This window comes from Salmo salar, chromosome ssa10, assembly GCF_905237065.1.
Source record: "Salmo salar chromosome ssa10, Ssal_v3.1, whole genome shotgun sequence".
Lineage (NCBI taxonomy): Eukaryota > Metazoa > Chordata > Actinopteri > Salmoniformes > Salmonidae > Salmo > Salmo salar.
In genome coordinates this window covers 105,093,656-105,120,433 of record NC_059451.1, presented here as the reverse complement: position 1 = coordinate 105,120,433, position 26,778 = coordinate 105,093,656, and the positions used below count along the sequence as shown (strand labels likewise).

The 26,778-nt window shown below is 42.2% G+C and overlaps 2 protein-coding genes across 10 annotated transcripts in view; one reads left to right on the top strand and one right to left on the bottom strand.

Annotated features, from left to right (window-relative positions):
- LOC106561392 (homeodomain-interacting protein kinase 2) overlaps positions 1–6,421 on the bottom strand; it is a 134,970-nt gene extending 128,549 nt beyond the window's left edge. For 4 of the 8 annotated variants that reach the window (XM_014125320.2, XM_014125323.2, XM_014125325.2 and 1 more), the window contains exon 1: positions 6,072–6,421. In XM_014125320.2, coding sequence (XP_013980795.1) covers positions 6,072–6,090 — 19 coding nt within the window. In that variant the 5' untranslated portion in view covers positions 6,091–6,421. The remainder of the gene's footprint in view (positions 1–6,071) is intronic. The other 4 variants (XM_014125324.2, XM_014125322.2, XM_014125326.2 and 1 more) reach the window with 1 other exon arrangement.
- A 2,222-nt stretch (positions 6,422–8,643) lies between these two features.
- The window catches only part of LOC106561393 (thromboxane-A synthase), a 133,223-nt gene continuing 115,088 nt past the window's right edge, over positions 8,644–26,778 (top strand). Inside the window, exons 1-2 of one of the 2 annotated variants that reach the window (XM_014125329.2) lie at positions 8,644–8,769; positions 15,871–16,013. In XM_014125329.2, coding sequence (XP_013980804.2) covers positions 15,919–16,013 — 95 coding nt within the window. In that variant the 5' untranslated portion in view covers positions 8,644–8,769; positions 15,871–15,918. Of the gene's footprint in view, positions 8,784–15,870; positions 16,014–26,778 lie in introns of both variants that reach the window. The other variant, XM_014125330.2, reaches the window with a different exon arrangement.

The window sequence follows — 26,778 nt, the reverse complement described above, 5'->3', positions numbered from 1 at the left end:
GCTAGCTAATAAATATACTGAGTCAGAGCAAACGTAGCTAGCTATACAGCCTGATATGGTGTAGGCCTAAATCAGCATGTTGTTTGTGCAACAGTATCTTCTCAACCAAAGCATGAATTTGTTAGCTATATGAAGTAGCTAAGAGAAAACCTTTAATGTAGGCAAAAATGATAGGGTCCCCTAGAAACAGTGGTTCTTACACTGTCACAATAACTCCTCCCTAGCATTTTAATTTGTTGTCACTTCAAATAACATATCCAAAGTGCCCACTACTATTATATTGTAACTATACAATTATAGAAATCATTCAATTTCCATGATTCCAACAGTTCACCTAAGTGTTTTGATCTAAAATGTCAAAAGTCTAATTGCAATTGCAACATTTGGTTAAAAAGAAGCCTTAGATTTTTTGCCAATGTCATGCAGCCCTAGATGGTAGTGGGGAAATGATCTCAAATGAGTGCAGGAAATGCGAAATGGATGACAATAAAGACAATTATTTTTGGTTGAAGTTGAATTGAACAGTATAAAACAATCAGAATGGAGAAAGACTCATCGAAATAATTGAGAATATATGTGTTGCCACCCTAGGATCACACAATACTCATAAAGCAAATTTAGAAATGGTATTATTATAAAACATAAAATACCGTCAAATACTGTCATACGGTCAAAAATGTGAAAAATACTGTGATATGATACAGTATTTTGGCCATATTGACCCGCCCTAGAGTGAATGGGCCTTGCAGCCTTGAATGTTGTCAGTTCTGAAATGTTCATGAATCAAGATATTATGTCACGCCCTGACCTGAGAGAGACGTTTTTCTCTGTTTGGTTAGGTCAGGGTGTGACATGGGGTGGGCATTCTATGTGCCATATTTCTATGTTTTTTTTTTTCTTTGATTGGCCCAGTATGGTTTCCAATCAGAGGCAGCTGTCTATCGTTGTCTCTGATTGGGAATCATACTTAGGCAGCCCTTTTTCCCTCCTTCAGTGTGGGATCTTGTTTTTGTCAGCTCAGTAAGCCTGCAGAACGTGACGTTCGTTTTTTCTTTGAGTGTTCTGAGTTACAATAAATATAAATATGAACACGTACCACCCTGCACCTTGGTCTACTCCTTTTGAGGATCGTCACAGAAGATACCCCCCCCCCCCACCAAAGGAGTGGACCTGGGAGGACATTCTGAACGACAAGGGATCCTGGACGTGGGAAGAGATCCAGGCTGGATGGGATCGCCTCCCATGGGAACAGGTGGAGGCAGCGAGAGCAGAGTGGCGACGAGAAGAGGAACTAGCCCGGCAACGAGGCAAGCACAAGAGGCTGCCCCCCTCAACAAATGTTGCGGGGGGGGGGCACACGGGGACGTTGGCAGGGTCAGGGTGGAGACCTGAGCCAGATCCCCGTGCTTACCATGGGGAGAATAGGACTGGTCAGGCACCGGGTTATGCGGTAATGCGCACGGTGTCTCCAGTGCGCAGCCACAGCCCGGTGCGCTCTGTGCAAGCTCCCCGCAGTGGCCGTACTAGAGTTGGCATTCAGCCAGGAAGGATTGTGCCGGCTCAGTGTTCCTGGTCTCCGGTGCGTCTCTTTGGCCCAGCACAAACCAGTGCAACCTGTTCCAACGCCCCGCGCTTGCCGGGCTACGGGGGGTATCCAGCCAGGATGGGTTGTGCCAGTCATAAGCTCCAGACCTCCAGTGCGCCTCCAAGGCCCAGTATATCCTGCGCCAGTTCTACGCACTGTGTCGCCAGTGCGCCTGCACAGGCCAGTTCGTCCTGTGCCAGCGACCCGCCCTTGCCGGACTAAAGTAAGCATCCAGCCAGGACGGGTTGTGCCAGCCATAAGCTCCAGACCTCCAGTGCGCCTCCACGGCCCAGTATACCCTGTGCCCTCTCTGCGCACCCGGCCTCCAGCGACGTTGCCTGGTCCAGAGCTCCCAGCGCCGTTCCCCAGTCCGGAGCCTCCAGCGATATTCCCCGGTGAGACCTGTTCCGGCTCCACGTATGAAGCCTCCAGTGATGATCCATGGTCCGAAGCCTCCAGTGATGATCCATGGCATGAAGCCTCCAGTGATGATCCATGGCCCGGAGCCTGTAGGGACGATCCATGGCACGGAGCCTGCAGCGATGGTCCCCGGTCCGGAACCTCCTGAGACGGCCTACAGTCCGGAACCTCCTGAGACGGCCTGCAGTCCGGAACCTCCTGAGACGGCCTGCAGTCCGGAGCCTCCTGAGACGGCCTGCAGTCCGGAGCCTCCTGAGACGGCCTGCAGTCCGGAGCCTCCTGAGACGGCCTGCAGTCCGGAGCCTCCTGAGACGGCCTGCAGTCCGGAGCCTCCGGCGGCGGCCTGCAGTCCGGAGCCTTCGGCGGCGGCCTGCAGCCCGGAACCTCCTGAGACGGCCTGCAGTCCGGAACCTCCTGAGACGGCCGTCCAATTTTTCCCTCCTTCAGTGTGGGATCTTATTTTTGTCAGCTCAGTAAGCCTGCAGAATGTGATGTTCGTTTTTTCTTTGTTTGTTATTTTGTTTGAGTGTTCTGAGTTACAATAAATATAAATATGAGCACGTACCACGCTGCACCTTGGTCTACTCCTTTTGACGATTGTCACACATTATGCATACTACACCTAATTAAAGATAATTGCTCTTCTTGCTGATCTAGTCTCTCTGTCCACATAACAAAGTTGTTACAAAAAATGTGCTGACAGAATAGAGCCTGTAGAAATAGGCTACACACAGTAACGTTACAGTCTAACTGTGTATTGCCTGCAAATGCTCTGTTCAGCCTGGCCTCTAACCTGTCATTGCAGCTCTGTCAGAACTCAACCCGCACCCATCTGTTCCTCACCAAACCGCCAGAGCAGCACACCTGTGAACCATTTCACCAGATAGACACATCAGAGCACTCACATATCCCTCCCGCTTCAACAGGGATCTGGCTTCCACACAGTCACTGCCTGCTCTCACAGTTCCTAGTACCACCTTTCCCTGGCTTAGCTTATTCTATGAAACACTTTCACAAATTAATACCACCAAGAGTGAACACTAGATTTTTATTTATTCTCAGATAGACTACTTTGAATAATGCAAAGGAGATGCTTGAAATGTTCTGCGGATTTGTATAACCTTTATAATGTATTGTATGTAAAAAATAGTATTTTGTCTGGAATGTCTTTTTCGTTATGTGTCGGATCTCAGTAAGACTAGCTGTCGCCATTGGCGTCGGCTAATAGCGATCCTAATAAAATTTGAAAAAAGACAAATCTGCAAGCTAAAGTAAAAGCATGAGATAGGCCTAAACTCTTGCAACAGGCTATTTGTGTATTGACACAACATGGAAAGCCATGATCACTATCCAAACTATGTCCAGATCTGCTGATGACAGTGAGCAAAACTATCAAAACTCTCTACTCTGCATTTCAACACAATAGCCAGGAAGCTCAGCTCTAACTTAGTCAGGGGATGGCTTGGCCCCAGATTCCTGGATTTTTCCTGCAATTCTAATCAAAGTTGAAACCATGCAACCTTGGAATGGAAGCTGGGGTCACCGCCCTATGAGGAAGATATCAATCAGCCAGCTCCCAACAACAGCTGAGTGTGAGGGCAGAGGAGTGAGAGCTGAGTGGACAGACTCAGCCTTTCTCTTTCTCTCTCTCTTTCTCTCTCTCTTTCTTTCTCTGTCTCTCTCTCTCTTTCTCTGTCTCTTTGTCTCTGTCTCACTCTGTCTCTCACTCTGTCTCTCACTCTGTCTCTCTCTCTGTCTCTCTCTCTGGCTCTCTCTGGCTCTCTCTCTCTGGCTCTCGCTCTCTCTCGCTCTCTCTGTCTCGTTCTCTCTGTGTCTCTGTCTCTTTCTCTCTCTCTTTCTCTTTCTCTCTGTCTCTTTCTCTCTATTTCTTTCTCTCTGTCTCTTTCTCTCTGTCTCTTTCTCTGCCCTCTGACATATAGCAATAAGGGTACTCACCCCATAGAAGACAGAGAGTGGTCCCTAAATCTCTCCCTCCCTCTCTCCTTCCCTCTTTCCCTCCATAAGTCTCTCAGAGATCCAGAGCATTCAAACACACATCAGCACATAATGCCTGTATAGATGCAGAACAGATCAATGGTACTAAAGATACAAACACAATGATTAGGGAGGGAGACAGGGGTCATTGGTTATCATCATAATGGTCTCTTTGCACATGGATGGTCCCTATCACCGTTTTCCACCAGTGGATGTGGCCATTTCCATGGCTGCCCCTGGCTGCTGATCCACATAGCAAGCAAGAACAGAGAAGGTAAGCAATTAATTTGTCTCCTTTCTTGCCATGGTGAAAGGCAAGCCAGGGAATGCCATTTCAACTAATTACCTTGCACAGTGGAGTCTTATTTAAACTCTAATTTTCATGTTAATGCAAGCCTCTTTGGCAGTTGAGTTGAACATGCATAGCTCTCTAGCCAGTCTGCATGTAATCGATCTGTCTGGATTGACATAAAGGATATGTCCATGCATGTACCTTAGGTTTCACAAATGTAGATATTAATACTGTACTCTTAAATTGGTTTTAATTTCCTACTTAATAATCTGTCAGTTGTCCCTCTCTTACTAAAGCTTCAGCTATATGATTCATCAGGATATAGGCCTAAATTACTAGGCCATGAAATGCTTCCAAATTACTAGGCCATGAAATGCTTCCAAATTACTAGGCCATGAAATGCTTCCAAATTACTAGGCCAAGAATTGCTTCCAAATTACTTGGCCATGAAATTACTAGACCATGAAATGCTTCCAAATTACTAGGCCTACACAATTTGTTTGGGCACAACTTAGACCTACAATAACATTCACACTTTAAAAAAAAATAAAGATAAATCAAAACTAAATCAAAAATCCAAACTAAATGTGATTGTATATGTAGTTGCTGGTTTATTACAAAGGGTTGTGTTCCAAGTTTTACCAGTAGAGGGAGCACGGACTAATAGTAAAATAATACTCACGCAAATGGCCATTATAAAAACATCAATTTTCACATTACACCATTCAATTTCCATGAGTTGGTTGACCAGAAAAATAAATGAATGCTTCCTTTTTTCTGGTTAATGACAAGAATATATGTCAAGAAAACTGCCGTGCGCTTCTAAAGAGCATGGATGGGTATTGTGCAGTAGTCTGTAATAGGAAAAGATTATGGATATTATTAGATGACCAAATAGCATTTGTCCTGGTAGTCATCACAACATTGTGGTACTATATACAAAATTAAAATTGGACTATAGGACCTGGCTCTATCTACTCTGCCTTTTTCCAAGAAATAAGGCTCTTTACCATGTGAGACATAGTAAAAGAACAGAACAGAATAGAAGAATACTGTAGCACTCTTAAAATACTCTTGTCTTCATTAGGGCACAGCATTTTTCACAATTCTCTCAATGGGATTAGTCACAGACGTAATGCAGCAACAGCAGTAGGCTACATAAGCATGTCTTTGCTTTGATTGAATATTTAATTAATCTTTGCACCAAAAAATAAACGTTATGAGCACTCAACATTTAACCACAAATTGAGAATTTAGGTTTTACATTTAGACAAATGAGGCTAAATTAGCTTTCCAGTTCCGTGACTATTTTCTGAACTGCGATGTTCTTCCTTCTCGCCCTTTCTTTCTCCTCTGTATGGAGTAATGGTCTAATTTCAACAGCAAGATTATTCGTAATCAAATGCAACAACTTTCAAATGATGATTTTGAAATGTATTTGTAGCCGACTTGATTCAAAACGTGGGATATCGCATGTGAAACAATAATTATGACGGCTAGGGATTCAGACTGTAGCCTACATAATGATTCGACCATAGATTTCACACTATATGTGTGCAACCAGAGCTATTATGACAATCGGACACATAAAGAAACGAATACGGAGCAAAACTAAACACTAAACAGAAAATGCATCATTGTATCATTTTGTGATACAAAGAAGCGATAGGGTGCATGACAGTTTTGCCTCTTATCTCGCTCTTGTAAACAACCTAAGTCGCGAATATTATTTTATACAAGACTGGTTGAACTCAAACTTCAGATATAAACATATCTTACCTTCGTACACAGGGGCCATCGGTGCAAGGACTTATGTTATTCATGGCAAAAAATAAAGCAAGATATCTGTTCAGAACTCAATAAAAATCTGCCATCTTGAGCCACTGACAGAGTCTCTGTCTCCTGCATTACTAGCCCAGTTTATTAGTGAGAAAACATGTCTAAAATCCCATCCAGGGTTCCAAATTCGTGCTCAGTCCACGGGAAAATTATAGAGGAAGATTTCTGCAACACAACCCCGCCGATTGTGAATTGTTTTTGGCTCAAATGTTGAGCCAAATTGCAGGTTGACTTGAGCTAGTGTTTAACATGACTGTAGAGACCCTGCAAAAGTTGCAATGAGAAGAGCGGAGCGAGTTTGGTGTAGTATAGTCAATTGACTATCGAATCGGTCGTACTCATAGAGTGGTAAAAAAAAAAGATCTCTTTGGGGCCCCATTAGTTTCGTTTTAATAACAGTTGCGTGTCGTGTAACTTTGTAATCATTAATTTAAAATGTTTAATGTAAATTGATATTGTGAGAAAAACCTTAGGCATAGATATATATTTAATCTAAAATAATACCGGGCTATAGGTTACGTATGCATGTGGATAGAGTAGCCTTAATTACTGTAGTTAGGCCTATACTGTTTCCCAATAAAGATAAAAACCTAATACATTTTTTACTAATGTTATTAAAAATAGGGTATATAGGCTCATTGCAATGATTAATTAAGCTGTAACGAAGCTATAATTCACTTCTCCAGGTTGGCATCCTTATATTAAAAATAACAGTCTAACACAAATAATATCAGGTGCATAGTAACCTAACAATTAAACCACTAGTATTAGCAAAAGATCTACAGGAACAAATGCAAATGTAACATGTCATGAACTATTACGCATGAATAAGCAGTCCAACCTCACATTCAATTCGTTGGAATAAGTTAACAAAGTATCTCTGGGTCTTGTTTTCGAACTGCGCATTTAACATTGTGTTGAATGATTCTGTGGGCCATTCGTCGTGCCTGTGTCAAGCACTCATCATACAGTATGACGACATTAGATTTTCACAGAATTAAGTAGAGCCAAAGATGATGGATATACTGACAAGATACCTGTCTCTCCGCTCTAACAATGGGAGTCGTTGTCCACAAAGTGGTATGGTGGGCTTCCTCCCACCTATCCTTTCTTTGGATTGGTGGATATATCTTATTATTGTAATTTTTTAAATATTCGATTAGGGTTGTTGACGTCAACCGCCTGTATGCAATGGAGAGAGATGCAACGCTCCTAGCCTCATAATATGAACATGCATAGCCATCTCAAGACAACTCCGATATAAAGTGTTTTTCTCAAAGTTACCGGGATGTCACGTTTCTTACTTATATCAGTACACTCATAAAAATGTAAGCATTACGAAACTTATTTTCGATCAAATAAACCTCACGTAGAAAATAAGACATTAATTGTTGTTGTTGACCAAATTCAACACTCGCATTGATCTCCATACAACAATCTATTGCTTGTTGTGCGAAACAACGAAAATACGCAACCTGCTGGAGGGAGACAGATTTTCCGCCTAGTTGGGCCTCTCTCTTCCTCTTCCTCTCTGCAAGTGTTGAAACCGATTACAGGTTAACACAGTAATCTGCCATTTACCAGCAACGTTAAAATTCACCTTCTGCACTATTTTCCCCAGTCACACCCCGGCACATTTTATATTTTCTTAAAGAGAAAAGGGGCGTTCGTTTTTTCGCACACTCTTCCCCTGTTGATAATAAAATAACAATTTATAGGCTATAGAACCATCACTAAAATAATACATTCAGCAGGCTATTATAGATATTTTGAATGCATGAGTCTAAAACACATTGTGGATGAATGGAAAGATGAATGCATGACGTAATATGTGTGATATAACTGGACAACATTAATTCAATTGCGTAAAATAGACATAATTATGTTATTAGTCTACTATTTATGTAAGCCTAATTCTGAGACCTTTATGCCATGTTGCTGTACAGGTCTGTGGTGCCAGTGAAATAACATCAAAAACATAATTTGTTTGTAATACTTACCAATCTGGACTCTAAAGTCAGTGCACTGTCAACTTTACATGCACCTCGTTTGACATTCTCATCATCCTCTCCACACAGCAACTTCTGCAGCAGATCAAATCTGAGTCACGCATACCATTGCATCCATCATCTGGAATCCTAAAACATAAAACAAAAACAATTAGAACAGAGTTTGTTCTCCATAAAGTCAGCCATAGGCCTACATAACCTAATGATATAAAATAAAGCTTTTTCTAATTTGGGGCCACAGTTAATACGCTACAAACCGTATACATGACTGTAAATGTGCTTGTTATACATAGCCTAGTCAAGTGCATAAGCAATAGGCTAATCTGATTTATTAAATGTACCTAATCTATATAGGCCTATTAAGTTGATCAATTTGTCAGCAAAGGAATGCCTTTCAATTTGACAACATATTGTTTTCCTTTACACTATTTTCTTTTCTAACTGTAGGTGTATATCGGAGTATATCGGAACAGCTGCTTCTGCTTGAGCAAAAGAAATTCAACTACCAGGGAGAAAAACCCACGCACAGATGTAGTCCTTCTAGAGAACTACAGTACGTATTCATTTCTGCCGTGTCAACAACAAGACGTCGGCCAACTATATATACTCTACAATCAAGTAATACCAAGGTAAGAATTAAAAGGTAAATATATACATTAACTCTGTGTAATTGTGTTCAGTCTATAGTTACTGCAAGCTGCGAGTGACTGCCGTAAATGTATCAAAATGTATCAGTTGTGATCACGTGCAACCTTCAGCGACATAATGCAACATTGTAGCATTATCAAACACCAGTCTTACAATGTGAATTTAAACATATTAAACGGTCACACATTTTGGCATGGGTTATTTGATAGCTATTCCCATATTTGTTTAACTCAAATCCCATGATCAGTCGAATTAGGCTATGTTTATGTGACAGCAGCTCAATTCAATGTAGCCATCACTCCTAGACTGGTGTTGGTCGGTATTAGGCTGTTAAGTAATATTTATCATTCTCTGTCAACAACATTGCTTGGACTGGACACAATCCTTAACATACATTAAATCATTGTTGAATGAAAGGAAACTGTCAAAATACTATTTCAAATTGGACTAGAAAATATAATACAGTTGTATTAAGCTATACCTCATTACACAAAAACTGAAGGCTATCTGTACAAAGTTAATGACACAGAAATGTAATAATCTTATTCAGTAGTTGTCCCATTTTTCCTAAATAGTTATATTATTATTAATTGTAGTATCCATAATTATATAAGCCATAACAGTAGTAAGGACTTTTTGATTGAGGTTACCTTAATTTATGTCTGAAATGCTTCTAGGCAAGTACATGATCAAACTGGATTCTGAATTCCTATAGAAGTCTAGTCAGAATAGTTAATTTCACAAGCATGTTGTACTCTTTTGGAAATTATGGCAGAATGCATCAACACAGAGCTTGTACAGAATATTCTGGATTTCCTTCTATAGTGACATGAATGAATACATAGACCCAGACCCACATGATCCTCAACTATGTCAAGGTTAACATATTGTGTTAAATATCTACTGAATACTGAATGTTTCTCAGTCACAGAAGAAGCATGGACTTTGATGTTCAATATATAGGCTGATTGATTTTAAAAGGCAACTCCTTCACTTTTCAACCCGATTTTCATAATCTCCAATCCAATACCAGTGTCTACATATGTGAAAACTGTGCATTTCTAAATTTTGAAGAAAAAAAATCTAAAGTTAAAAAGTTCTACCCAATGACATCATCAAAAGTTAAAACTTTTTGAAAACAGTGATTTTCAAACACTATGAGATTTACGGTGACATGGGGAGTGAGAAAATACCCTCTGGCTAGAAACTCGTTGCAGGTTTTGAAAATCACTGTTTTTCTTACTTTTAATCCTACCTTGTGATGTCACAGACATGCATTTTTTATCTATTCAACCTCAGATCATAGACATTTGGTGCTGGAGATAATGAATATGTTGTTGAAAAGTGATGGAATTGCCCTTTAAGAGAGATATAAAGGCAGATGAAAAGACTAGCATGTTCAAATGGGTCATTTTTTGAAAGATCTTATTAGTCATATTTAAGAAGTGACCTTGTCAGACACGTGCTCTGCAGATCTGTGCTGACTATCTGGATGACACCCAAAAGGCACCCGATTTATTCCCTATATAGTGCACTACTTTTGACCAGGGCCCATTGGGCTCTGTTCAAAAGTAGTGTGCTATGTAGGAAATGGGTCCTGGTCAAAGTAGTGCACTATATAGGGAACAGGTTGCCATTTGGGAAACAACCTATCTGATGTGCTACATGTCTGGGGTAAGGATAGGGATAGGGAGAGAAGGGATACGGAGAGGAGGGAGAGGTAGAGGTGGGGGAGCCAGCTGTAGTGCAGAGAGAGAGGCTGTTTTCACGCTCATTATTATGTGTCAGTGGAAAAACATCTCACCCCATGTAATATAATGAAATAGCCCATACAGTGCTGAATCAGCCTAAATGTGTTGTTGTCCTGCTGTTATCTCTCTCCGCTGTGCTGCATGTTGTGTATAATTGTCTCAGTAATGATCCTCTATGCTCTAGTGTATAAATACAAGGTAGATTACAACTGCATGCACTGTAAATATAAAATAGAAACATACGCTCCTCTGTTTATTGTATTATGATTAAGCTTATCTATGCGCCCTAAAACCAATAACCTGTGAAAATTGATTTTGAAATGTGTAATTTTTGCCTGGTTAAACCAGACTGAATGTAGTTACGGTCGTATCTACACTTGACACTTACAGTACATTCAACTTCTGCTATCAGAATGCAAAGCTATCAGAATGCAAAGTCGCTTTGTGGTTTGATTGTGTTCAGATCTGTCTGACGACTTCAGGAAGTGGCCAGGGATGCATTGTGTGAGGATTTCTCCTTAGTCTGGATGCAATCAGCACATACAATGGGCAAAAGCATATACAATGGGCGACGTCATCAGCACTCCTCCCACAAGTCTCCAGAAAACGTGTGTTTTGGGACCGAGAAGCAACCTTTCATTATAATGTTGGAGGAAATACGTTCCTAGCATGCGAAGAACGTCTTTGCGGGCCTCCTAAATGCTGGCCAGCTAGCAAATATTTATAAACAAATATTTTTTGTTTGGCTAGAGTTATGCCAACCCGTTTGCAATCCCTTTAGTGTTGCTTGCTAGCTTTCTGGCTAGCTACAGAGCTAAGCTGACTAGTTAGCTACAGTAGTTAGCTACTGCCATCAGTTGTTGTTGTGTTATTGTCATATGTTGCCTATTCCACCGGTTGTAGAATGCATACTGTCATTTGAATATAGCATAGGTTAAGGGAATCCGGACACACTGCGGACACAGTCGATACATTTAAATGTATACTACTGTTCAAAAGTTTGGGGTCACTTTTTGAAAGAAAAGCACATTTTGTTGTCCATTAAAATAACATCAAATTGATCAGAAATACAATGTAGACATTGTTAATGTTGTAAATGACTATTGTAGCTGGAAATTGCAGATTTTTTTAGGAATATCTACAAAGGCGTACAGAGGCCCATTATCAGCAACCATCACTCCTGTGTTCCAATGGCACGGTGTGTTAGCTAATCCAAGTTTATCATTTTAAAAGGCTAATTGATCATTAGAAAACCCTTTTGCAGTTATGTTAGCACAGCTGAAAACTGTTGTTCTGATTAAAGAAGCAATAAAACTAGCCTTCTTTAGACTAGTTGAGTATCTGGAGCATCAGCATTTGTGGGTTTGATTACAGGCTCAGAATGACCAGAAACAAAGAACTTTCTTCTAAAACTCGTCAGTCTATTCTTGTTCTGAGAAATGAAGGCTATTCCATGCGAGAAATTGCCAAGAAACTGAAAATCTCGTACAACACTGTGTACTACTCCCTTCCAGAACAGAGCAAACTGTCTCTAACCAGAATAGAAAGAGTGGGAGGCCCCAGTGCACAACTGAGCAAAAGGACAAGTACATTAGTGTCTAGTTTGAGAAACAGACGCCTCATAAGTCCTCAACTGGCAGCTTCATTAAATAAAACCTGTAAAACACCAGTCAAACGTCAACAGTGAAGGGGCGACTCCGGGATGCTGGCGTTTTGTTGGTGTTTTGTTGATGTTCTGGCTTATGGTAGGAAGATTTAAATTTATACTGAACAAAAATATAAACGCAACATTGGTCACATGTTTCAGGAGCTGAAATAAAAGATCCCAGAATTGTTCCATACGCAAAAAAATAACATATTTCTCTCAAATTTTGTGGACATGTTTACATCCCTGTTAGTGAGCATTTCTCCTTTGCCTAGATAATCCATCCACATGACAGGTGTGGCATATCAAGAAGCTGATTAAACAGTATTACACAGGTGCACTTTGTGCTGGGGGAAATAAAAGGCCACTCTAAAATGTGCAGTTTTGTCACACAACAGAATGCCACAGATGTCTCAAGTTCTGAGGGAGCGTGCATTTGGCATGCTGACTGCAGGAATGTCCACCAGAGCAGTTGCCAGATAATTGAATGTTAATTTCTCTACCATAAGCTGCCTCCAGCGTTGTTTTAGATCATTTGGAACTACGTCCAACCGTCCTGACAACCGCAGATCACATGTAACCACGTCAGCCCAGGACCTACACATTCGGCTTCTTCACCTGTGGGATCGTCTGAGACCAGCCACCCGGACAGCTGTCTGTAATGAAGCCCTTTTGTGGGGAAAAACTCATTCTGATTGGCTGTGCGTGGCTCCCCAGTGGGTGGGATTGGCTCTTCTCAAGCCCACCCATGGCTGCGCCCCTGCCCAGTCATGTGAAATCCATAGATTAGGGCCTAAGTTACTTATTTAAATTGACAAATTTCCTTATACGAACTGTAACTCCATAAAATCGTTGAAATTGTTGCATGTTGCGTTTATATTTTTGTTCTGTATAGATACATTTCATGTAATTAACTCTATGACATTCTCGTAGACCTGAGGGGTATACTAGAAAGCAGGACCAATGAGTTAGCCAGCTAACTTTGATTAACAGCCCAAAATAACTATTGATTTTATGGTTCATTAAGAAAGCTATTTCTTAGATATATGTTTTTGGTTGTTGTGAAAAATCCATGCAGTATTTTTCTGGATTAATATACAAGATAATATGAAATACACTTGTGTGAAAATGTCCTTGTGGTTTCTGTTGGTATGCAGGGTGGTGATGTTCCTGCTTATGAAAAGAAAGTGGGTTACTGTGAAGCAGCCTATTTTATCTGTAAACACAGTTAGATTGATCTGACAATGATTTTTCTACTCATCAGCTGTTTTGAGTTATGAGCCATGCACAGCTCAAGCATAACCAAATACACAGTAAAGGCACAGATAAGCAATCAATGCTAAAACATAGCATATTTATTTCAGAAACACAGAACACTGGCATTCTGTGTGCTTAGTCTCTGTCTATTGACATGTACATGCTTTTCCAGAGTGTACAGTTCTTTTTTCTCAAAATGTAATTTTTGTGTTGCCCAATGTCCTGTCTGTACCACACATTGAGTGTGACTGAGTGTGCTTGTACTGAGTGTGACTCAGTGTGTGATCATCTGGCCTGTATGTTCCTCTCAGAGGGTTGATCATTCAGTAACACATTGTTCCAGAGGAAAGGGCAGACAGGACAGAGGAGGCTCTCAGCCTCAGGGCTCTCTCTAAGCAGAGGAAGGGAAGGGTGAAGAGCTAGCAGGAGGTTTGGACAGAGCTTCTGCTGAAACGAATCATTGATGGAGAGGTGAATGTTACCTTAGAAACCATAAACCTGCAGAGATTGAGAGAGTTGAAATAGGCCCAGAGCACTGAATATGTGTTTCTCTTATGTGGTGACATGTGCGTCAATCTACAGTAACTAACATAATAAAAAATCCCCATCATAATCTGTCAGTTTAAACTAGAGATGTATGGAGGTAGTTTTGTGCCAGCAAAAATAAGGGGTTAAATAATCTATGTGTCCAAAAAAATATTTCCTTAGCTTTCTTATATCTCCTAGATATAGGTCGGACCATTCAAAACCTTATTCCTTATGATACATTTTTGGACTGTCTTTTTTTTGTCATTTATGAATGTGTTATTCAAGGTGTTTCTATGGGCTGTAGTGTAATGGCCAAATACTTTTTTAAATCAAAATCTTTTTAAAATATTATTTTGGGGATACCTCAAGAGTTCCTAAAATTTTACATCAAATAGCTAAATGATCCATGGTATGACCATCTTAAAACAATTCCATATGTTAGCTTAGTGGTATCCCACCCCAACGGCTTAGACTTTTAGAAGTTAACTGCCAGAAGGCAGGTAGGCAGGAGGTTCAGCAAAATAGTTGTTTTATTCACAAAATAAGGATGGCCTAGTGATAGCAGTTCAGGATAAGTGATGATTTATGTCAGCAAGGCATATGTAAAAATGACTTAAAAAACAAACAAAAAATAAACAAAAACTTCTCAATAAATAATTGAACCGTATCAAAACTGCATTTGACCTAAGGAAAAAGGTTTAGCCTGGCTGACGCGACCCACATGCCTCACAGCTCACTCACTGGGCAAAAACTGGTTTCAACAACAAAAAAGTATATGTGATGACATTGAATCAATGTGGAAAACTGATTGGATTTGCAAAAAGTAATCAACATAAGGGAATGACATATTTTTTCACTCAACTTTTAACCTAAATCCAATGACATGGTAACATTTTTTTGTTAACCAAATTTAAATCAAAACTAGATGTTGAACTGACGTCTGTGTCCAGTGGGCAGGGATAGCTTGGACCACACTGGTGTGGAAAGGAGGCCGTTTGTTAATGTAATATTCACTCATAAATTGTGCAATGGGTTTGATTGGTTCTCTAAAATGTTTTTTTCCCTCAGGGGTTGAGACCTTTCATTGTTTGGATTTGAAATTCCAACTGTTGTAATAGAAGGGGGCGTGCATGTGTGGCTGTGTGTGGCTGTGCGTGTGGGTGTTTGAGTGAGAAAGACACAGAGGAGAACCAATCAGTAAAAAAGCACTGCCCCCTTCATTATCGATGCATTGTACCGACAACATCAAAGAGCCGTTCCAGACTCTAAAGTCAGGAGGACTTCGAGAGTTAGGTGTTATACAGCGTACCCACACACGGATAGGCTAAATATTACTCATCAGAGCTCCTCGCAGTCGAACACGAAAACTAGCAAAGCCAGGTAGAAATAGCTAGTGCTACCCCTGGGCTAAACCATAGATTCAATGAACAGGGGTGCACATGACCGATTCCCTGTTTAAATCTAATTTACCCAACACATAGGCCATGAAATGGTCTAAAAGCAGACTTATCATATTTTTATCTGCCTTATGCTCAAACATTTTACTATAGGTGATATCTCATTAAACAAATAAACCAAAAATACTAAATGACAGTACATGCACACGTCTGCGGTGGAAGCACCTTGTAAAGAATGCGAACATGCACGAATGGAGCTCCGAGAAGCGGGAACAAACACAAAGCAGGCCTAAGCACTCAAAATAAATGCACAAACTTACATAACCTAGCTAGGTATAACTTTTAACCTAGAAGTCAACAGTTATTGTTTGTATTTTACAAGCACCTTTCACCTGCATTCTGTTCATCTGTTCAAGTCATGATCTTGACTATTTAAATGCTTTGACTTCTCATTGCAGCCCCATACATAGGCCTATTCACATGCACCTTCTCTTCTCTCCATAGGAGCTCTTTGGCCAGTGGTAGTTTTGGCCTGAGTTGGTGATCAGCATCATGGAGGTGGTTATGAACATTCTCAAGACACCAGTGCCCAGTGGGGTGTCTATGACCCTGGGCCTGTTCATGATCTTCCTGGCTCTGCTGTACTGGTAACTCAATGTCTTCTGCCTCTAGTCTAGGTCAATAGAATAAATCCAAAACTCAGCATGTATTGTATACAGATGTGTCATGTGTGTCTGTTGGTACTGTATGTATTTTTCAGTCTAGTTGGGCTATATTTCCACTAATATGATCCCACTATGGAAAGGGCAGACTCTCACGAACACAATGGTGTTTTCCGTTTTCTACGAAGTGTCACGGGCCTCGTCTGAAGGTAAACCGGTACCGGTTTAAAAAATGAATGGATGTATGGAAATTGGGTTAAATATGTGTCAAACATATTTGTAAACATGTTTAAAACATAAACATTTGAGGACCCCTATAAACATAGGGGTCCTTAAATTCAAAACCAAATAGCTAAACAGTCCATGTTAGCTTAGTAGTTAGTTCACAGAAGCCTGCATATCACTGTAATTGTATGGTGTTCAGATGACACACACAAAAAGTCCTCAATTCAGGATGAGTGCTTAATCAGCATGCACCAGTCAAAATAGAATGTGCTTACTCTCAACCCTCATCACATCTGACGAAAAGTGAGAAAACGACTTTGCAGAAGGAGCATGTTTAATTTTAGCCCCACATTAGCTAGGATTAGTAGTCGTTGAGGTCAGCCATGTGAGATTGATGCTCTGCCATACAAAGAAGCAAGAGGGCCTGACAAGCATGCTCTTTCTCTCCTTGCAGAGCACGGAGACTGACTGAACACTGGTCACTGTGCACTGTTGTGGAAAATGTTGTAGCCTGCTGTTTGTGGTATCCCGGTGATACACTCTTTTAACTTGTTGGTTATACATTACATACTGTAGGTTTCCACTTCAGATGTACAGTATCAGACACCATGTTGAAACTGTTGGTTTTAAAGATGCCCACAGACAAACATGCACACACACACACTATACAGTAACTGTTACGTCCGTTGTTGGAATGAGACCAAGGTGCAGCGTGGTAGGCGTACATTTTCTTTTATTAACAATGACACCGGGGAAAAACAACAAAATACGAAAATGAACGTAAAGCTATATGCAGTACAGAAAGCAACTACACACAAACAAGATCCCACAATCACAGGTGGGGAAAAAGGGCTGCCTAAGTATGATCCCCAATCAGAGACAACAATTAACAGCTGCCTCTGATTGGGAACGATACTAGGCCAACAAAGAAATAGAAACATAGATATGCCCACCCAAGTCACACCCTGACCTAACAAAATAGAGAATAAAAAAGGCTCTCTAAGGTCAGGGTGTGACAGTAATTCCTGTCTTTTGGCAAAGCTGCAGCTGCCATTCAGTTGGAAGAAATTAAAGAGGCTTTTTTATGTAAGTTCCCAAATTGAGATTTATACTGTATCTGAGGATGAAACTAGCCTGCATGAGGGGCTGTCATGACACCGGGGTTAGAAAGGAACACATTTAGGAGGGGCAAAGTCAATTTGTCTCTGGCACGACTCTATATAGACGTAAGCCACATTAAAGAATTAAACTCACAGTTTAAAGGAGATGTTGCGTCCTTGAAACGTCAAGCGTCAATCATGTCTCAGTAGTACCTTTGCACTCATCTAAACTGCACAAGCTGTTCTCTGGGAAACCATAACACTGCCTTGTTTGCTGTGAAGTCCTTTTCCATTTACTTCACATAAATACTCATACTCTCCATGCTCAAAATGTCAAGGCTTGTTAATAATCTTTATTGCCAAGAAATGGCTTATTCACAGTTGCGGCACTGCTGGCAGTTTTAATACAGGGGTGTTTTCAACAGCAATACACAAACACTTCCTCCCTCAGGAGATCTAGGGTTTGTCTTGGCCAGTCAGTGTCTGCCCAATCTGAGTTTCACACTGCTCAGGCTGAACCTCAGCTGAACCCTCCCTGGGACCAGACTCCACCTCTCTCTCATGGCAGCTGAACGCTCAGCCGTCTGGCTAGAAGACCACAGGACAGAGTGCCACCTACTGGCCAGTGGAGTAATGACCTGTCTGTCTGTAAAACAAAGAAGGCTGCTGCTTGGCTAAACAGGGTTATATTCATTTGGCACCAAATTGTGGAAAACAGACTGAAATAAGAAGGGACTAGCCGAACTTGTCCATTTTCTGTTTTGCTACAGAATGCCCTAATGAATACAATCCTGGTTTATTCCCACTGTAAAATCATTTGATCGTCTGTTCTTGCGTTTTATGGATGGCAATTTTTTTTTACAAATAGACCTTTTTCCCACATGGTTTGGGCAGGTCCAGTCATATTATTTACTTCCTTTCTGACTCAATTGTCCATTGCTTTGCTTTTCTATCCGGTGTATGTGACAAAATATCTATTTTATTATTTTTGTTTGACTCATGTAAGCTTGATGGGGAAATGATCTGTCTGTTTGGGGATACAGAGAGAAGTTTCTATAGCTTAGGTAACACGGATATTTCCACCATCTGTGTGTTATACATTGGGTCTCCCCAATATGCTGTTAGTTCAGTGTGAGTATTGTGTGAAATACAATGCACCCTGGCACACAGGCACAGTGACTGAACTCCCCCCTCACCCCATCTCTCTCTCTCTCTCTCTCTCTCTCTCTCTCTCCCCTCTGTAACTTGAGACGATTGTTTTCCTGTCCCTGTGTCCCCTCGAGAAAGTGTGCTAAACTCTGTAGCGAAATGAACTCTGCAAGGAACACAGTGTGTGTAACCCAACCAGGGTCCATTCACTGGCTAGTCAGTCCAAGTGGAAAGCATGACATAGCCGCCGATGATCTCACAACAAATTAACTCTGAATAAGGCTGTGATATCCAAGCGTCTCATCGTTGTTGGATGCTCTACCATAAGCACCGATTCATGTGATATCATTGGATGTTCAGACACAGAGCCATATTGCAAATGTAAGACTTAAGTAGCATCCCTTATATAAATTCATATAGGGAGGTTTAGTATAAGGAGATACTCCTTTAGTTTGTTTTTGATATAAATGGCTTTCAAATTGTCAATATCCTGGCCACACTGTTCACATGTACAGTTCTCTGTATTGGACTCTGACATCATGCATGAACCAATGTGTTTCATTAAGGCTGAATCTATAAGCAGACAGGATAACAGTGGCTACTCTTATTGAAAAAAGCAGATGCCCTTTGTGGAATAATATCCCTCATTGGAAATATGCAATGAGAGATTGATCAGATCAAAACGTTTCATCCCACTCCTTACATGCCTCGCCAGTGCTCTAGGAATAGTGTGCGTGTGTGAGTGCGTGCGTGCGTGCGTACGTGCAAGTCTTTACAGCTCCCCTTATAAACCCTGAACCCAACCCTACTGAATAATAGAGGAAGTAACGGAGAGCAGGCTGCAGCTAAAGTATCAGAACTGGGCATTATAAAACGACCCACCCTATTGAGTAGCTCAGACTGGAGCCTCTTTAGGCAGAGCCATAGCACAGTCCCTAATTAGACCTGGGTTCAAATACTATTCAAAATCCGTTTAAATACTTTAACGGGGCTTGATTGAGCTTACCTGGTGCAATTGGACTAATATATTAGTCCCAAAAGTGTGATCCCCGACCCATCTTGCACTCCAGGCACACAAAATCAAAAGCTGAAATATTTTTAATAACATTTGAACCCAGGTGTGCGGTCTCTAATATAAACCCAGGACAGCTGACTTGGCAGCGCTGCACCACAGTGCACCGACGTCCTGCAGTTTGACTTCCGTTGTCATTGGCCGAGTCCTGTGGAGTGCTTATTTTTTAATTGAGGCTGTTTGGACAGCTCATCCATCACTGACTGCACACCTCACACCTCCCTCCCCGAATGACAGACAGACAGACAGACAGACAGACAGACAGACAGACAGACAGACAGACAGACAGACAGACAGACAGACAGACAGACAGACAGACAGACAGACAGACAGACAGACAGACAGACAGACAGCATGCCCCGCTCAGTCATTTTTATTTTAACATGGTTATTAATATCGTATATGGTCCGCTGCTAAAATATCACAGATACCAACTGACCCACCCACTGAACTGTACAGTACATCCTTCTCATCCTTCCAAGTCCACAAAGGCACTGCAAAGTACTCTATGTACAGGTAGCAAATGTCCGATTAAAATGTAGGCTTGGGCTTGACATGCTATGGACAATAGCTCATTCTCGCCCTCCTCCTCACGATATCTGACCAGACAGACTGACTTGAACCCTCCGGAAAGACTACACCAAAGAAAAATGTGTTTTTAGAAACATATGAATAGATTTTCCCCCAAAAATGAAATTGTCCTAATAAGTCTATCCCAAGGTTAGGAAATTTGGGTAGACATTTAAATGGAGATGCTGTTATGGTAGCCTATATCTAGATGCTACTCTGTAGTACAAAGCTACACTCTTAGAAAAGCTACACTCTTAGAAAAGCTACACTCTTAGAAACGCTACATTCTTAGAAACAGTACACTCTTAGAAAGGCTACACTCTTAGAAACGCTACACTCTAAGGCTGTCCCCATAGGAGAACCATTTTTAATTCCAGGTAGAACCATTTTGATTCCAGGTAGAACCCATTTGGGTTCCATGTAGAACCCTCTGTAGAAAGGAACCCAAAGAGTTCTACCTGCAACCAAAAATGGTTCTTCAAAGGGTTCTCCTATGGGGACAGCCGAAGAACCCTTTAAGGTTCTAGATAACACATTTCTTCCTAAGAATGTAGTCAGTCTTTGTGACTAAACTGACATCAGAGAGGACATGTTTCTTTTTCCACTATAGCCCTGTCTTCCTGTTGTACTCAAGTAGCCATCCCTTTTAATGGGCCAGCAAAGCTCATTTAGTCACCTTTACGTTGTGGCAACTTCGTGAGATAATCTTTGCCCATCCTTGAGGTAGGCTGTAAATAGATTTGTTGTTATTGTTTTTCTGGTGTGGTTTGGGTGAAGCAGAAGTGGCACAGGGGGAGAGAGAAACACTGTGTGCGGGCATGCGTGCGCCACGTGTGTGTGTAAGGGAGGGAGGGGTCCATGTGACTCACGATTACTGGAAATGGAATGGAGGTGCCAGTCACATGTGCCTTTTGTTTGGCGGCAGCATGACTCCATGACAGCGTGACTCTCCATCTCTGTACAGTTCACCTGCTCACAATCCAGATCTAATAAAACAGCATGACGCACCTCTCAAATCACCTTGCCTGCTTTCCTTTGTCAACCTTTATCATAAAGAAATCCCACTCTCCTCCCACTCATCACTGGCTTCTCTTTGGTTAATTTTGTCTGCAGCTTTGCTTGTGGAAGCTCATTGGAGCAACACTGAGTAGCCCCTGGATGGTGCATCCATACTGCAACTGTGTGACTCTCTATAATAGAAGGATGGCAGACAGTGCATTGGTACAGAGCAGTGATTTGTGTGTTTAATTAACAGTCTTAAAGCGGCAGTGCAGTTAAAAAGGTGATTTTCCTGGGGTGTTTTGTATGACATTTCCACACTATGAGGTCGAAATAACACTCTGAAATTGTGAAAATTATGATAATCCCCCTTTTGTGCAAGAGCTGTTTGAAAACCTATTCAGGTGGGATGGAACTTTTGGCCCATATCATGACGTCACAATGTGATATGATTATAATAGACCAATGACTGTTCATCTAGGTAAGGGGGTGGGCTCTAGACCATCCTATCAGCCAATCAAATGTGTGTATGTAAATATCTTCAAAACAAAATCCTAACACCCACACAATCAGACTGAGCATTTCAAGGGCCAAAGGAGGCTCAAAATACATTTTTGAGTTATTTTCATTAAATAAACAAACACAGTGACATACAGTGATGATTTTAAAAAAAAGTTTCAAAGACTGCAGCTTTAACAGTCTTCAACATAGCTGATGACTGTAGTTGGAGATCATGATGAGATGGGGAGAAGCATGCTCTGTCCAATAAGAGGGATCCAGTAGTCATCAAGGCTGCAGTTGGGCCTCTGTTTAACACAACCCAAAGACTGATGGTACTAATGGAATGGAGATGAACCATGTGCTAGGGGAGATTGTTCAGTGAGAGGTGGATGTGGATACATTGAAAGGGAAAAATAGTATTATAAGGAGAGTTTAATAGATTTTCATCTGAGTCTGTGTGCTTCAGCTCTCTATGTATGTGGAGACAAGGCTAATATGAGCTGTAGCCAATGTGCTGATGTCTCACATAATTACCCTGTTTTCTAGCGGGATTAGAAAACTGATAAAACAGTTTGTCTGTGGTTGGATTGTGTAATGCTTGATGGATAGTTTATGTTACATTAGATTGGGTTGATGAGCCCTCTTTCAATACAAACAACTATTAACAAAAGGTTACAAACAATCATACACTTTTCCTTATCAATAACTGAAGGAGATGAGGTTCTTGGACCAAAAGTGTTGATAACGTGTGGGTGTGCACGTGTGTGGTGTGTATCAAGGAAGGGGTCATAAGGGTGCAGGTTTGTGTCTGTCTGAGTCTATATGTGTGAAGCCTTTGTTTTATCAGGGTTAATATTCACGGATTGGGGATTGCAGGCCGTTCAGTTTTTGTTGCAGCTTACATTTACATTTTAGTAATTTAGCAGACGCTCTTATCCAGAGCGACTTACAGTAGTGAATGCATACATTTCAAACATTTTTTTTGTACTGGCCCCCCGTGGGAATTGAACCCACAACCCTGGCGTTGCACACACCATGCTGGCATTGCAAACACCATGCTCTACCAACTGAGCCACAGGGAAGGCAGCTCATTGCTTTTCTGCACGGCACAATGAATGATGTTGATTGATGGTGTGGTAAAAATGGATGGTGTGAAAGAGAAGAATGCCAGACATATACAGCTATGGGCATTCATCAGGGTTACACCCCCAGCTATACCCCCACTGCCACGCGGCTACATACCTCCATAATGAAGACAGCTCTTGTTGGATAATGAAGAACATATCACACTTTGCAGTTGAATGAAAAATTGCGGAGATTCTCTTGCATCAACCCCCAGGATGTTGAATGGATGACATAGAGAATGGTAAAATGGCATCGGAAGTAAAATGGTGCCGGAAGAAATGGCAGCGGTATTATTGTGCTATAATGTGTTTTTTTTTGCGTTATTTGTAACTTATTTTGTACATAATGTTTCTGCCACCGTATCTTACGGCAAAGAATAGCTTCTGGATGTCAGGACAGCGATCACTCACCTCGAACTGGACAAAGATTTTTTCTTCAACAAACAGGACACATGGGATTTACTTCGAACACCCGACAAGGCCAACTTCCCCGTCATTGGCAAGAGAAAGAGACGCAGGTACTCGCGAGTGGGAAAGCTGCCGTTACCGTCAATATTACTTGCCAACGTGCAATCATTGGACAATAAATTACACGAGGTACAATCACGAATATCCTACCAACAGGACATCAGAAACTGTAACATCTTATGTATCACGGAATTGTGTCTGAATGATGACATGGATATTCAGCTAGCGGGATATATGCTGCACCGGCAAGATAGAACAGCACACTCCGGTAAGACGAGGGGGGGGTGGTCTGTGCATATTTGTAAACATCAGCTGTTGCTTGAAATCTAAAGAAGTCTCTAGATTTTGCTCGCCTGAAGTAGAGTACTTTTCGTGGCTGTTTATTTACCACCACAGACGGATGCTGGCACTACGACTGCACTCAGTCAGCTGTATAAGGAAATAAGCAAACAGGAAACCGCTCACCCAGAGGCGGCACTCCTAGTGGCCGGACGATTTTAATGCAGGGAAACTTAAATCAGTTTTACCTCATTTCTATCAACATGTTAAATGCGCAACCAGAGGGAAAAAAATCTAGATCACCTGTACTCCACACACAGAGACGCATACAAAGCTCTCCCTTGCCCTGAATTTGGTAAAGCTGACCACAATTCTATCCCCCTGAATCCTGCTTACAAGCAAAAATTCAAGCAGGAAGCACCAGTGACTCGGTCTATAAAAAACTGGTGAGATGAAGCAGATGCTAAACTACAGGACTGTTTTGCTAGCACAAACTGGAACATGTTCCGGGATTCTTCCGATGGCATTGAGGAGAACACCACATCAGTCACTGGCTTTATCAATAAGTGCATCGAGGACGTCGTCCCCACAGTGACTGTACGTACATAACCCAACCAGAAGTCATGCAACATTCGCACAGGCAACATTCGCACTGAGCTAATGGGTAGAGCTGCCTCTTTCAAGGTACGGGACTCTAACCTGGAAGCTTATAAGAAATGTTGCTATGCCCTCCGACGTACCATCAAACAGGCAAAGTGCCAATACAGGGCTAAGATTGAATCGTACTACACCGGCTCCGACGCTGCTCTTATGTGGCAGGACTTGCAAACTATTACAGACTACAAAGGGAAGCACAGCCGCGAGCTGCCCAGTGACACGAGCCTACCAGACGAGCTAAATAACTTCTATGCTCGCTTCGAAGCAAGCAACACTGTGGCATGCAAGAGAGCATCAGCTGTTCCGGACAACTGTGTGATCACGCTCTCCGTAGCTGACGTGAGTTCACATTCACAAGGCCGCGGGGCCAGACGGATTACCAGGACATGTGCTCCGGGCATGTGCGGACCAACTGGCAGGTGTCTTCACTGACATTTTCAACATATCCGTGATTGAGTCTGTAATACCAACATGTTCCAAGCAGACCACCACAGTCCCTGTGGCGAAGAACACCAAGGCAACCTGCCTAAATGACTACAGACCCGTAGCACTCATATCCGTAGCCATGAAGCGCTTTGAAAGGCTGGTAATGGCTCACATTAACACTATTATCCCAGAAACCCTAGACCCACTCCAATTTGCATACCTCATAAACAAATCCACAGATGAGGCAATCTCTATTGCACTCCACACTGCCCTTTCCCACCGTGGACAAAAGGAACACCTACGTGAGAATGCTATTCATTGACTACAGCTCAGCGTTCAACACCATAGTTCCCTCAAAGCTCATCAATAAGGTAAGGATCCTGGGACTAAACACCTCCCTCTGCAACTGGATCCTGGACTTCCTGACAGGCTGCCCCCAGGTGGTGAGTGTAGGTAGCAACACATCCGCCACGCTGATCCTCAACACTGGAGCCTCTCAGGGGTGAGTGCTCAGTCACTTCCTGTACTCCCTGTTCAACCAAACTGCTTGACCAGGCACAACTTCAACACCATCATTAAGTTTGCAGAAGACACAGCAGTGGTAGGCCTGATCACCGACAACAACAAGACAGCCTATAGGGAGGTCAGAGACCTGGCCGGGTGGTGCCAGAATAACAACCTATCCGTCAACATAATCAAGACAAAGGAGATGATTGTGGACTACAGGAAAAGGAGGACCGAGCACGCCCCCATTCTCATCGACGGGGCTGTTGTGGAGCAGGTTGAGAGCTTCAAGATCCTTGGGGTCCACTTTAAAACAAACTAGAATGGTCCAAACACACCAAGACAGTCGTGAAGAGGGCACGACAAAGCCTATTCCCCCACAGGAAAATAAAACGATTTGGAATGGGTCCTCAGATCCTCAAAAGGTTCTACAGCTGCAACATCAAGAGCATCCTGACTGGTTGCATCACTGCCTGGTGCGGCAACTGCTCGGCCTCTGACCGCAAGGCACTACAGAGGGTAGTGCGTACGGCCCAGTACATCACTGGGGCTAAGCTGCCTGCATCCAGTACCTCTACCCCAGCCACCCCAGTCATAGAATGTTCTCTCTACTACCGCGTGACAAGCGGTACCAAGTCTAGGACAAAAAGGCTTCTCAACAGTTTTTACCCCCAAGCCATAAGACTCCTGAACAAGTAATCAAATGGCTAACCAGACTATCTGCATTGTCCCCCCCCAACCCCTCTTTTACGCTGCTGCTACTCTCTGTTTATCATATATGCATAGTCACTTTAACTATACTTTCATGTACATACAACCTCAGTTAGCCCGACTAACCAGTGCTCCCGCACATTGGCTACCCAGACTATCTGCATTGTGTCCCGCCACCCACCACCCGTCATCCCCTCTTTTATGCTACTGCTACTCTCTGTTTATCATATATGCATAGTCACTTTAACCAAACCTACATGTACATACTACCTCATTTAGCCCAACTAACTGGTGCCTGTATATAGCCTCGCTACTGTATATAGCCTCACTACTGTTATTTTTCACTGTCTTTTTACTGTTGTTTTTATTTCTTTACATATCTATTGTTCACCTAATACTTATTTTTTACTTGAAAATCGCACTTTTGGTTAGGGCCTGTAAGTAAGCAGCGCATGTGACAAATAAACTTTGATTTGATTTAAAAATTGCGGAGATTCACTTCCATCAACCCCCAGGGTGTGGAATGGATGACATAGAGAATGGAGCATGGTGGTTGTCTAAGGGAGTTCCAGCTTGGTTGAACTAGGCTTGGCTAGGCCTGGGTTCTCTCCAGCTTGGTTGAGCTAGGCTAGGCATACGTTCTCTCAAGCTTGGTTGAGCTATACTTGGCTAGGCATGGGTTCTCTCCAGCTTGGTTGAGCTAGGCTAGGCTAGGCCTGGGTTCTCTCCAGCTTGGTTTAGCTAGGCTAGGCATGGGCTCTCTCCAGCTTGGTTGAGCTAGGCTAGGCTAGGCCTGAGTTCTCTCCAGCTTGGTTTAGCTAGGCTAGGCATGGGCTCTCTCCAGCTTGATTGAGCTAGGCTAGGCTAGGGCTGGGTTATCTCCAGCTTGGTTGAGCTAGGCTAGGCTAGGTTTGGGTTCTCTCCAGCTTGGTTAAACTAGGTTAGGCTAGGCAAGGTTATCTCCA